This window comes from Trichomycterus rosablanca, chromosome 15, assembly GCF_030014385.1.
Source record: "Trichomycterus rosablanca isolate fTriRos1 chromosome 15, fTriRos1.hap1, whole genome shotgun sequence".
Lineage (NCBI taxonomy): Eukaryota > Metazoa > Chordata > Actinopteri > Siluriformes > Trichomycteridae > Trichomycterus > Trichomycterus rosablanca.
The window spans coordinates 9,642,010-9,654,645 of NC_086002.1; the positions used below are offsets into that span (position 1 = coordinate 9,642,010).

At 40.1% G+C, this 12,636-nt stretch overlaps 1 protein-coding gene across 1 annotated transcript; it reads left to right on the forward strand.

Annotated features, from left to right (window-relative positions):
• The first annotated feature begins 583 nt into the window (after window positions 1-583).
• On the forward strand, window positions 584-12,186 carry klf5a (Kruppel like factor 5a). The gene is made up of 4 exons (XM_063010443.1): window positions 584-886; window positions 4,286-5,132; window positions 7,861-7,920; window positions 11,817-12,186. The coding sequence occupies exons 1-4, from the start codon at window positions 758-760 to the stop codon at window positions 11,993-11,995; spliced, it is 1,215 nt and encodes a 404-aa protein (XP_062866513.1). The 5' UTR covers window positions 584-757; the 3' UTR covers window positions 11,996-12,186.
• The last annotated feature ends 450 nt before the right edge of the window (window positions 12,187-12,636 follow it).

Here is a 12,636-nt window from a genome sequence, read left to right on the forward strand (position 1 = left end):
GTGTACTCACTTATGTTGCCAGCCATTTAGACATTAATGGCTGTGTGTTGAGTTATTTTCAGAAGACAGTAAATCTACACTGCTATACAAGTTGTACGCTGACTACTCTAAGTTATATCCAAGTTTTATTTCTATAGTGTTGTCCCATGAAAAGATATAATAAAATATTTGCAGAAATGTGAGGGGTGTACTCACTTTTGTGATACACTGTATATATATATAACATTTGTTGAGGGGACCCAACATTTTTTTTTTGCACTGGGGCCCATGAGCTAGTTACCACTGATTGTCCATGACTGTGTTTGACATTGAAGACTTGAACTGATGAACTTGTGTAACAAGTAACTACTGTTTCTGTCATGAATGTAACCAAGTGAGTAAAACATGACGTTAAAATCCTACTAAATAAATAAATACACACTACTGTTGTGCACTGGGTGATTTAGCTGGGATCGAGGCAGGGAAAGTGGAGAGAGGTGTTTCCATCCCCTTCACTTGCTGATCTGGGGCTGCCACGCCCCGCCCATTCAGCAGCCTTTCATATGAGTGCGGGCCTGAGAGCCTGGAGGAGACAGAACCTGGATATCCGCTGTAGCTTCTGAACTGAACACACACACACACACACACACACACACACACACTGACCACGCACTCGGTCCATGCTTCACACTCCTGCATCACTCCGTCTGTCCACATCTGTTAGAAGGGACCGATTTACAGACGCTGCCTTCCACCGCCGTCCATCACACCAGCCGTTATGGCAGCCACGCTGTTACCGACGGGCGCAACTGGGCATGATGACTTTCTACCGCTCATGAAGGGCTTTCACGAGGAATCGGTTCTGTTCGGGGATTCGGATCGCGCACTGGCACACGAATACGCACAGGTAATCATTCACTTCATTCTAACAAAAGCGCTTTTCTGTGATCATTTGAGACCTATTAGAAGAGGTGTGCCCTCCCAAATCACGCGTGTCTTTCTTGTGTGCCCATTGTCAGTACTCGTACCAGTATGCGACCAGGATCAAGCTTTCCCCCCAACGTTTGGTTATGTCTAGAACTTGTATGGCTTGTGCTTTCCTACTATTCACTATTCCCAGTCGTTATCCCAAACTTCCCAGTAATTCAACCCCGATCACTAAAGCTGTGTAAGAGATCCAACAGCTGGAAGATCTGAATCCAGAAATAGCTGAGTAGTTCAGGAGCATTAGGAGGAGCAGACATTGCTCCTGGCACCCTCACCGCTGCTCCTTACTCATGAAGGAAAGCAGGCTTTGATGGGCAGGTGCCCACTGATTGCGGTTTAATGATAATTAGGAGATGTTTATGTGGAAAAGCTGAGTTGCTTGAAGCTTTCCGTGTGTCAGCAGATCTCTGTTTTGGGCTCTGGTATGTCTGAGCTGTGTTTTACAGAGCAGCAGGGAATGTAGCAGATACCTACTGAAAGCTGCCTGATAAATGTTTAGCTGCTGACCACAGACACCAATTTCATCCCTTTCTGAGTTCATACCCTGGTTCTAAACTGCTGTTCATATGCATGGACTCACTACATGTCTTTCAAGTTATGTTGTTTTTATTATTATTTTACTATCACCTTAAAAGTGCACCTTAAATGTACATCTAACATCTAAGCACATCTTTAACTCTTCCTCCTGTAGTGCAATTTCTCTATCTTTTAATGCCACATTCACATTATTAGCAGTTTGCGGAACAAACAAGTTCCTAATCCATAATGTCCGGAACTTCTGACAGGGCGTCAGTGACAGTTTGGGCCCATACGCACTAAAAGTGGTTAAATTGACATATATTAGGCCGTCTGGATTCCATTTCCATAATTCAAATGTATACGCGTCTATATTAATAATATTAATTTCCTTCCTTGTAAACCGTTTTAGCAGTTTACTCCTGTACACTTTCTTTTCCCTTCCAAAATTCCTAGTAAACAAGTTTGTTTAAACAAATCTTACACATCAGTATTCTCAGTCGAAGATTCACTTATTAAAGATTTGTAACTGGATGTGATAAATATTTAGATATGTACATGTTCAGTGTATGTGCATTATTACACGGCATGCTGTGCTTTTAATTATAAATGTGTATAATTTGAACAGAAAAGACTATTTCATCATTAATTGTCGTTGTATGACGATCATTTTCAGTCAGTCACTCAGAGGTCAGTCAGTGCTGAAAGTACTGTCACTACTTGACCTGTTCTCAGAAAGCCGTATTTATTATTAATTCAAACTAAGCGTCTGGATGTCCTTCACTAGCTTTAATTTAAGTATCTAATTGAATCTTATGGATCACTTTGTACTTTAAAGCTACATTTCAATCCTGCAGCAAAACTTTTGGCTCCTGCCACTGAAACTGTGTTCTATTACATTTCGTCATATTATATAAAGACATTTAAAGGCATAAACATATTTCATTAATTGCTGTGGGTTTTTACCTTTGCCCTGGGTGAATTCCTGCTGTGTGCCTAGTTGTGTGCCAGAGTGGCACCGTTCCCATCACAATTCAATTTAAAATGAAAAAAAAAAAAGTGCTTATTGAAAGTAAATAAAAGCATAATTATAAATAAATATTTATTACGTGAATGTGATGCAAAAGTTTGAATTAAATTTCAGCACCTTTTTTTTTCAGGTGTGTTTTTGTCGCTTGGTTGGTTGGACAAAATGTATCTTGATTCTTAGAAGCATTTATTTATGCACAATATGTATAATTTCAGCAGCCCTTTGATGTCTGATGCCTGAGCAGTTGAATTTAAATTTGTGTCTGTGTTGCCTTACTCACCAATTCTTGCCAGTAGGTGGACTGGCTACTTTAAATTGCCCGTAGATCTAAGTAAGTCTAAGTAAAATAAATGGGTGTCGTCCTGTCATTGACTGTTGCTCTGTCCATGTTGTATTTCTGCCCTGTACTTTTTGCTTCTAAAGTAGGTCCCAGACCCAGTAAGTCCCTGATCAAGATCAAGATAAAGCAGCTACTTAAAATAAATGAATGAATTTGTCTTATGTTTTATTACTTTGTTGCCCTTGTTTACATAGTGCTACATTTAAAAGCTTAAAACTGGGGTTATTTGTTTTGTCTGGGTTCATCAAGTGCCTGAAGTATGAAGTTTAAATCTGTTTCTAGACAGAATAAAACAGAAAAGATGAGAAATAAAAAAATGGAACAGATTTAAATATACTATAGAAGTAATTTTTGTAAGTATTTTAACGAAGCCAGAAAAAACTGTTTAAAAAGATAAAAGTTAATTTATGTTTCTAATTATTTGCATCATATTTTATGGAGAACAAGCAACAGAAGCCAAACAAATAATACAAAGCGTATGGATCATGATATTTCATTTTGCTGTTGTTTAATTAACAATAAAAAATTAAGTAAAGTTTGACTAAATCAGGGTAAGAAAAATATTAACTGCTTATTATGATTTAAATATTGTATTGCTGAGTATGAAAAGGTCAAGTGTTTTGACATTTAATGCATATTATGTAAATATGACAAATATAATAAAATGGCCAAATGAATTTATAATGGGAAAAATGGGGTAAAATAATTTGCTTATTTTAATATTTTTTTGCTACGGTTTTCTAATAAATTACCAAAAATCTAAAACAATTAAAACACTGAAATGTTCCCATGATATATTCCTCTCGTCCTCAATGTTTGTAGAACATGCTCCGGATCCACCACAATCCAGATCAGGATCGAGCATTAATAAAAGATGAAAAATGCTATAAGTGATCAGATCTCATTCTAAAAGCGATGTGTTGAATTGTAACCTGAGATATTAATCAATACCGGTGTAACTGATTGTGATATCAGTACAATATCGCCCAGCTACGTCTGGATGTACATACCAAACTCGAATTTAAAATCCAGAATCCAGCCTGCTGATGTCCTCATAATGAAATATCTATTTTAAAACTTTCTCTGACCCATGTGCTGTGTTGCACAGACATATGCCCGGGGTTCTGCGTCACCTGCTGCATAGCATGCATTCCTGTCTCTTAAATGGCTCAAAAATGTAGCAGTAGATGTTTATCAGAGTGCAGATCGGTTGTATAATTGCTAAATTATATTTTAAAACCAGTTCTGTGATCTGGGTTACTATTCAGAACCTTTGATCATTCGCTGAGCTCTTAGCTGCTCGTATTTGCTGTCTGTTAAACCAGTGAAATCTTGGCTGATGTGTAGAGTGCATGAATTCCACCTGTCAAAGTCCTCGCTCTTTGTCATGTAACCGTCTGAGTTCTTAAGCCACTCTTGTTGTGTCTTTTTAGGCAAAGCTGGAGATGGACAAGTACCTGACGCCTCAGCTGCAGGAATCCAGGAAGCAGTGTCAGGAAAGTTCGGCTGACTTTTTCACCGATGATCATTGTTCCCCTTACAGCATCAACATGAATCTGTACCTACCCGACATCGCCTATTTGCGCACAGGTCTGTGTCGCCAGCCACGCCAGTCTGTCCCCAGTCAGGGCAAAGGCAAACAGCTGAGCGCAGCCTTCACCTCAGCGCCAGACTGTTCCATCTCCGCTCTTCCCGAATTCACAAGCATCTTCAACTCCGGCTCTGCGCCGTGCCCTGGCATGGATGCCCCTGATTCCTCCAACGGGGTCTTCATCAAGCAGGAGATGCCCTCTTTCGAGCTTCCCCAGGACAGCCATCTGTTCCAGCTTCTCAACTCCGAGCTAGACGTTCCCCTTTCAGACTCTCACGCCCATGCCATGCCATCAGAAGTGCCCTCTTTCCACAACATGCACTTGCCACCCCAACAGACTGTCGCCAAGCCCTACTGCCCCATGTCTGCCCCTGCGTACCAGCTCGCACCCGCCGCCCACTATACCCATGGCCACGCGCAGGTCAAAGCGTCGTACCTCCCGCCCTCGCCGCCCACCTCTGAACCGGGCAGCCCCGACAGGCAGAAAGAGCTGCTGCACAATCTGACGCCGCCACCATCCTACGCTGCCACGATTGCATCCAAAATGGGTGTACATATGCCCAATCACCAAGCGCCTGCATCCACACAGGTACCCACGGCAACCAGCAACGGGGTCATGCCTGTCCGGTACAACCGCAGGACGAATCCCGATCTGGAAAAGAGGCGGATACATCACTGTGACTTTCCAGGTATGGAACATAAAGCAATGCTGCGTTCACATGGTCTGAAATTTGCACATTTGTGAGAATTTGGTCATACCAATTTAGAAATTAAATAAGGATCAAAGGCAGGATTTGCCTCATGCCAACTGTTAAAATTTCCCTGCAAGGGTTTGTGTTAAATACTATCACTTTAACACAATTCATCCCAATCTCGGTATAGTACCAATAATAATAAATAAATATTTTAGAGAGCTTGGGTAGTCTAGCAGTCCAGTACCACCTTTGCTGAGATCTCAATCTCTCTAGTTTGAGTCCCAGGTGGTACTATCGGCCTGATGGGCACTCAAACAGGCACAATTAGCTGTACCTGAAAAAGAGGTTGGTTGAATAGACTTCATTCATGTTCACTGCATTCATAGTATCCGCCACTGGCAGGTAAAAATATGCAGATGGCAACTATGCACACCTGAGGGGGTGTGTGATTATTTTTAATTTTTTTAATTGCATTTTTCTCCCATATTTTTCCCATAATGCTGGCCGAAGAGAGCTGAGACTATCACGCCCCCCTTCTATGTGTGTATCGATGTTGAGTTAAACTGAACTGACTGGTTTAACCACTTTTTTGGTTTGAGGTTTCTGACTGATCCCATTCCAATGTATTAAAATTGCTTTTATAGTTTAGCAGTTCATCAAAATTGATCCTGACTTAAAATTATTGGTAGTGTTATTATTTTCTGTGATAATGAATGCTACTTTCCACATCTGCCGTAGTTTATTAGTAGTTTTCCTCTCATAATAAATGTATAATTAGTTTTGCACAGTTATCATAAGTTCATTTTTAATTATGTTGTTTACCATTGTAACAAATTATCTCAAATGGTTTGTGTAAAGTTCATGAAATTAAAGAATTTGCTCACAATACAATACATCTCAGCTACATTTACTAACCCAATAACATTCAAATCCTATAATATTTTTCTGTAATAACAAACGCTGTGTTCCAGCGCCGCCACAGTCCGTGTTTACCAGTTGCTTGAACAGTCTGAGTGCATGACCATAAAACATAGGCATTAAACGAGCGCAGAAAACACAGTCCCATGGTGAGTCCTTCACTCACTCCTAAGTGTTTTGTTTAGTAGCTTTTTCATATTCAGATCTACATAATAAATCAGCCGGGCTCCTTCCACTCTCCGGCCCGAGCACTCTCTTCCTCTCTCCATCGCTTCCTCGCCGAGACCAATTGGCTGTTGAATAATTCAGGCCCGGCCAGAGCCTTTTAACCAGGCCGAATTAATGCGAAGGAGCTGACGTCAGCCCTCCGATTGTTATTGAATCCTGTTGCTTCGGATTGACCGACCAAATTGTAAAACAGGCCGGCATCACGACACCATTAATAGTGCATTTACGCTAAGCAGTTCATCTGAAACGCCACGCTCTGCAATTTAGAGCCCATCACGGCTTTACTGAGCGGAGGGGGATTTACAGCTAACGAGATGAGATTGGTTTTAGGCGCACAAATGGAATGGAAACATTACTGAAGCCAAAGAAAATGTTCCCACTTACTTCTGAAAAAAATGCTTTTTTATTATCAATGTTGTTTCTCTTGCATTTACAGTTCCTTTAAAAAGTATTGATCTTGATTTTATTTTCACAGCTTTATTTTCACAGCTTAATATTATTTTTAATAAACAGTTTTAAAATTGGAATTAAATATAATCTGGTCTGGAAAAGTCTTAATTTGAAGACTTTAATTAACGCTGAACAGTGTGATGTAGTCATGTTCATGTAACTTCAGGTTAGTTGAGAAGCACCAGTTTTAAGGTCTCCTCATTCATATTTGGTGAGATAACTCAGACTGGGCCACTTTGGGGTATCAGTTTCTACATTTTAAACCACTTTAGTCCTTTGGCAGCATTTTGAGACTCAAAGTCTTGCTGAAACTTTCCAAGTTTAAGTCTTCTGGCAGGTCTCTCATTATTATCTCTTTTTACCATTCATCATTCATTTTTCTGTCCGTTCTGACCAGATTATAGTCCAGACTGCCTAAAAAGATCCACATGACGTCCCCAAAACTACCACCAGTATAATTAATAATGAGTGTTATCTAGCTAGTGTTACCAGACGTTCCCCTCCATTCACTCTGAAGCAAAGCCCTCTAGTTGAATCCAAACCAAATCAGAAGAACCTCTGCCAAACTCTTTATAAGAGTGACAGTTGGTGTCTTGGTAGCCATTCTAACCAATTCCTCTTCTCATGTGTTAAGTACGTTTAGAGATACAACCTGACCTTTGTATCATGGCTGTAGTTTCAGATTTTCAGTCTTTCAGAAGCTCTTTTAATCTCTGCTTCTCTGTGTTTTGACCCCTGACTTGTTTGAGTGCTCAGTTGACTCAGTTGTTTCGATTTGTTCTGTGGACAGTCTCTACCATCCTGATAGACCTCACAAAGAGATGGGTTATTTATCCTTTTAAAGTAATTGAAAACAGCAGTAATTGAAAATCCACAAAAGCTTTTTAACACGTTCAGTCTTAAATTAATTCTGTTAATTAAAAAATTGTAGTAAAGGTTTTCTGACATAAAATAATAAATACGGCTTTATACAAATTTATTTTATGCAACAAAAGTTTATTTGAGTACGTAAAAAATGTGGAATGAAACAATGCAATGATTAAAAAACATTTAGGGTTGGGGGGGTAAATACTTTCCCACTGTGCATTGTAACGTGCTGTTAAACATTGTTTAATCTCTTTTTCAGGTTGCAAGAAGGTCTACACCAAGTCATCACATCTAAAAGCTCATCTGAGAACACACACCGGTAAGAACCAGCCCCCCCCCCCCCCCCCCCCTTCCCCCAATTAAAGCCAGATTTATTTGGGCCTGTGGCAGCAGGGCTGCGTCTTTATTTTGGGTGATTCGGGTCGGGTTGCTAGGCAGGAGAAAGCACTTGGCATGCCCTCGCATTCATTCTCACACGCTGCCTGAAAGCAATCCCACACCAAGTCGATAGGAGATTGAACAACTTTCATGCGCCGCGTGATTTGGCCTTCGGAAACCTGCGCAGGTCACGAAAGATCCTCGTCTCTAAGGTGTTGCAATCGCTGCTATAAAATCCAGAGTCAAATCGAAGGCACGGGAATCTTGGGAAAAATCAAACACAGCGATCGCCATCCAGTCCAGTTTTTCTAATTATGGACTTTTGGATGACAAACAAGCCATAAATCCGACAGGCTCGAGAATATTAGGACGTTTGAATCCCAATCACAATCCTGATCAGGGGTGTGGTTTCCAGAAACACTAGGTATGAGGCAGGAACACACCCCTACCAGGGCGCCAGTTTGTTTCAGGGCATCTTCACTCATTTACACCCACACACTTCATGGCAGTTTCGAGGAAACCTGAGTACTTGGGTATCAGTTTCATTTCATTTTCAACAACCGCTTTATCCTGGTCAGGGTTGCGGCGAGCACGGATTCAACGGGATACACTGGGCGCAAGCCAGGAAAACCCTGGACATCTTGCCAGTTCATTGCAGAGCTTCAGTCTCACACACACAGCCAAAAACCTGGCAAGCTGATAGCATTTCTGAGATTCAAACCCAGATCTTAGCAGTGGTGGAACACTCGAGCGTGATCCTAGTGGTCCAAGTGAACACAGGATAAACATGCCCACTGCCATGCTCACTGAAAGTGGCACTAACACTATCCGCTGTGCCACCCTACTGCCCTGCCCTTTCATAAACAAATTCTAACAATTGTCCTGCCTTCTATTGCATGATGTGGATTCTCTCCTGGAAACAGCAGGCACAAGGTGGGAACATTCTAAACATGGTAACATGGTGCCAATCCGTAGCATGGCATCAAATCTTCATTTGAAAACACCCTGTTTTTGCCAGGTTGTTTGCCTGGATGTGACCTCTGTTGAGACAGAGAGATGCCCACTGAGAGGATTGTGTGGCATCATTAGAGCTGTGCCTCTGTGCCCCCCCCCCCCCCCCCCCCCCCATAGACTCATCAAGACTATGACCAGTATAAATAAAAAAAATGTAATGTAGTGTTAATATTCAAACAGCTTAAGTGACCAGTTTTCTTTAGTCTGTCTGGAGTTTGGTAGGTGCTCAGCATGTTAAAACTCAGGAGAAAACATGCCAGTAGGTTTATTATGGGATACTCTAAATTGCCTTGTTGGATGTGTGGAATGACATGTAATGGACTGCTGCAGGGTAAGACTTGTACTTGTGCTCAGTGTACCAAGAAGGGGACTTGGACTCACTGTGACCCTAACCAGGATGAAGCAGTAAATAAAGATGATCCAGAACCAAAATAATTAAGATTTAAATCTGGTTAAGGAGATTAAAACATAATAATAATAATAATAATAAAAAGATTAAAAAAAAAGATTTTTAAATGTCTGTGTGGAGTTTGGCATGTTTACTTTATGATAGCTGGTAAAGATAAATCAGTTAATAAAAAATAAATAAAATCAGTCATGTTATGGAACTACTGACCACCCCAAATAGTTCTCAAAGCTTAATGTGACAAGTTAATGGAGTATAAATGATTATGTGCACTTGCGGGTGCGTGCGAATGCTAGTTAAAACCTAGATGCCACTTTTCTAATCGAGTAACTTTCCATTATTATGAGCTTTTAAAAGTCCTGAATGGAGGAATGGAGGAACAGATCCAAATCCATACACGCCTCATGTTTATGTTGCCTTCCTCTCTTTTATAAGTCTTGTTTAGCCATAAATGTTGTCAAAGCAATGGCACGCACACACTGAGCTGTAAAAGGAATGAAATGATCCCTGTTACCTCCCTGTAATTCCTAACTGTTGGGAGTTCACATTATCCAGCTCATCAGCGACTATTAACCAGGCTGTTTGAACTGGTACAACTAGGACGACGGGTTTTGTCTTTTTTCTTCTATCTGGAGCTTCACTCCTGTCTCAATGAGGCTTCACAATGGCCTGATAATCACCCCAGATGCATCGTCTCCGGATAGAGGGGAAAAGCCCCCCCAGGCCTGCTGTGTGCCGGGACGGGCTCGCCAAAACAAGTCATTACAGGATTTCCCTTTCGGGGCTCCCCTCACCTGCGCCTAGCCTACAGTTTGCGTAATGTTTAGGGCTAATTAGGTTTCAGTTTCTTGTCTTTAAACAATCTGTTCTAATAGCTCCCAATATTGGCCAAATTTTATTTTCATCATGCTTTATCCTGGTCTGGATCACTCTGGTCTGGTTCGATCGGGAAACGTTCCATCACATGACTTTGGCCAATCATGTGTACATAGATGCCCAGCCGGCTGATAGCACAGCTGAGATTTCAACCCAAATCTCATGGGTGGTGGGTTAGCGGGTTAAATAAAACAGCAACTACAGGCAAATTTAGCTCACTGGAAGTTATTAACTCAGTCAGGGTCACTGTGTAATAGTGTATTATAGTATTTACTCACTAGGTGTAAGTGAGCTATTGCTATAAAGATTATAATACAATTAGATACATTTGAAAGTAGTTCTTCCTTAAAATCACAATAAAACAGGGTAACTCGACTTCATAATAAAAGTATGTGAATTATGAGATTATGTTAATGCTGAGATTTGGTAAGTCTTACAATATTGGATAACTTATGACCTCATAATAAGGTTGGGTAACTTCTGACATTATTGTCTTATTACTTGTCTAGACATTGTGATGAAACAGGTTAATCTTGAGATCACAGTAATGTTACTGATCTTGAAAACAAAATATGGTAACGCTTGACATCACAATGAAATGGATTCTTTACATCATAAGGTAAATCTGTTCATCACATTAAAGTTAAAAGCACATTAAAATTAAAGCTAATGATGTCTAATATTTAATTATAATATCGCATTTCTATTATCATACATCTTATAATAATGTATAATAATACTAATATAATATCATATATCTATTTTATATCACAGAAATAGCACAATTATTTTGAACTATTGAACAGATAATAATTAAAAAGGAATCTTATTTACTTGAGTTTTTAGTATCAAAATAACCCGTTTTACTTTACATTAAACTAAGCTGTCTACAAAAAAAAAAAAAAAAAAGTCAAAAGCCTCATCAAAGCAAGCTTGTTTAAAGTTTTCTTTGTAACATTTTTTCTCTCACTGCTGTCGATGAAAATATGCGAAGCTGTTTTCATCACAGGATAAACATGTCATGATTATATGTGGCACTCTCCGCTTTACCTGCACGGCATTAGACCGGCTCGCTGTGGGGATTATCAAACAGGTTCGATTTCAGAAAGCCAAAGCTTTGTTTGACTTCACAGAACTGGCTTTAAAACATTTGAAACCGACGCTTGGGAAAGACAAACAAAAGTCGGCTGGCGCTCTGTTTTTCTACAACAGCCCACGCATTTGATCTTGACAAGTCGGCCTTAGCGCCACATAGCTGTGTTTTGAATAGCTTTATCTGTGTGGATTTCTTTTCCAGTTGAACTTACCTGTAGGTGTCACGTATTGTCGAGCACAGGTGTCTGTTACTGTGGTTACTGTGTTGGAACAACAACAGGGGCAACTGAAATAACCTGGGTTAACATTTTAGGACATGTACATAATGTCTGCCAGAGCTAAAAATTACTAATAAAAAAAACAAGTGCTTAATGTCAAGCCATTCATGGCTAAACTTTCCCTAGAAGACATGATTAACAGTATTGTTGGTGTTTTTGTTGTTATAGGCGAGAAGCCATACAGGTGCACATGGGAAGGGTGTGACTGGAGGTTTGCCCGTTCTGACGAGCTGACGCGCCACTTCCGCAAACACACCGGCGCTAAGCCGTTTCAATGCTCCGTGTGCAGCCGCAGCTTCTCCCGCTCCGACCATCTCGCTCTGCACATGAAGAGGCACCAGAACTAAACACAGAACACACATTTAGATAGAAACTTTACTCACACACAAAACTTATGCTGACAATCACAATTACTGACATGTTCGTTTTGTACAGACACACACCGCTAATTTGAAGAGACACTAGAACAAAGCGTATTCGTTATAGGACGAGCCTCTGTGTGGGGCTGAAATTTTCCTCTCACGTTTGAACAAGCTCTTAAACCTTATTGCTTCATCATGGCCATGATTTTCTGCATTTTATTAATCCTATACGTCCAATCATTCTAACTATTTCATCAAAACATTTAAAAGTGCAAGGGATTTAACAACATTTATATATCACTGTTTTATGTGTGTGTTGTTTTTTTATGCTAGCATTTGTACAATTTGACGAGGCGGTCCCCAGCCGTGACTTTTAAAAATGAACAGCTGCAGTGACAAATGCATTCAGTTAGTCATTCAACAACTGTGACCAATAGGCGTATATTAATAAAACATTTCCCCCTTGCACCTTAGGAAAATAGGAACACTTTTTTAATACTTCTACATGTTTTTTTTAAATTAAAGTATCCCTTAACTACTCAATTTAAAGCCTTAACATATTCTCTATAGGAAACTTAATATGTTTGTTTTCAATGTGCGACAAACTGAGATAAATCTTCCCTACA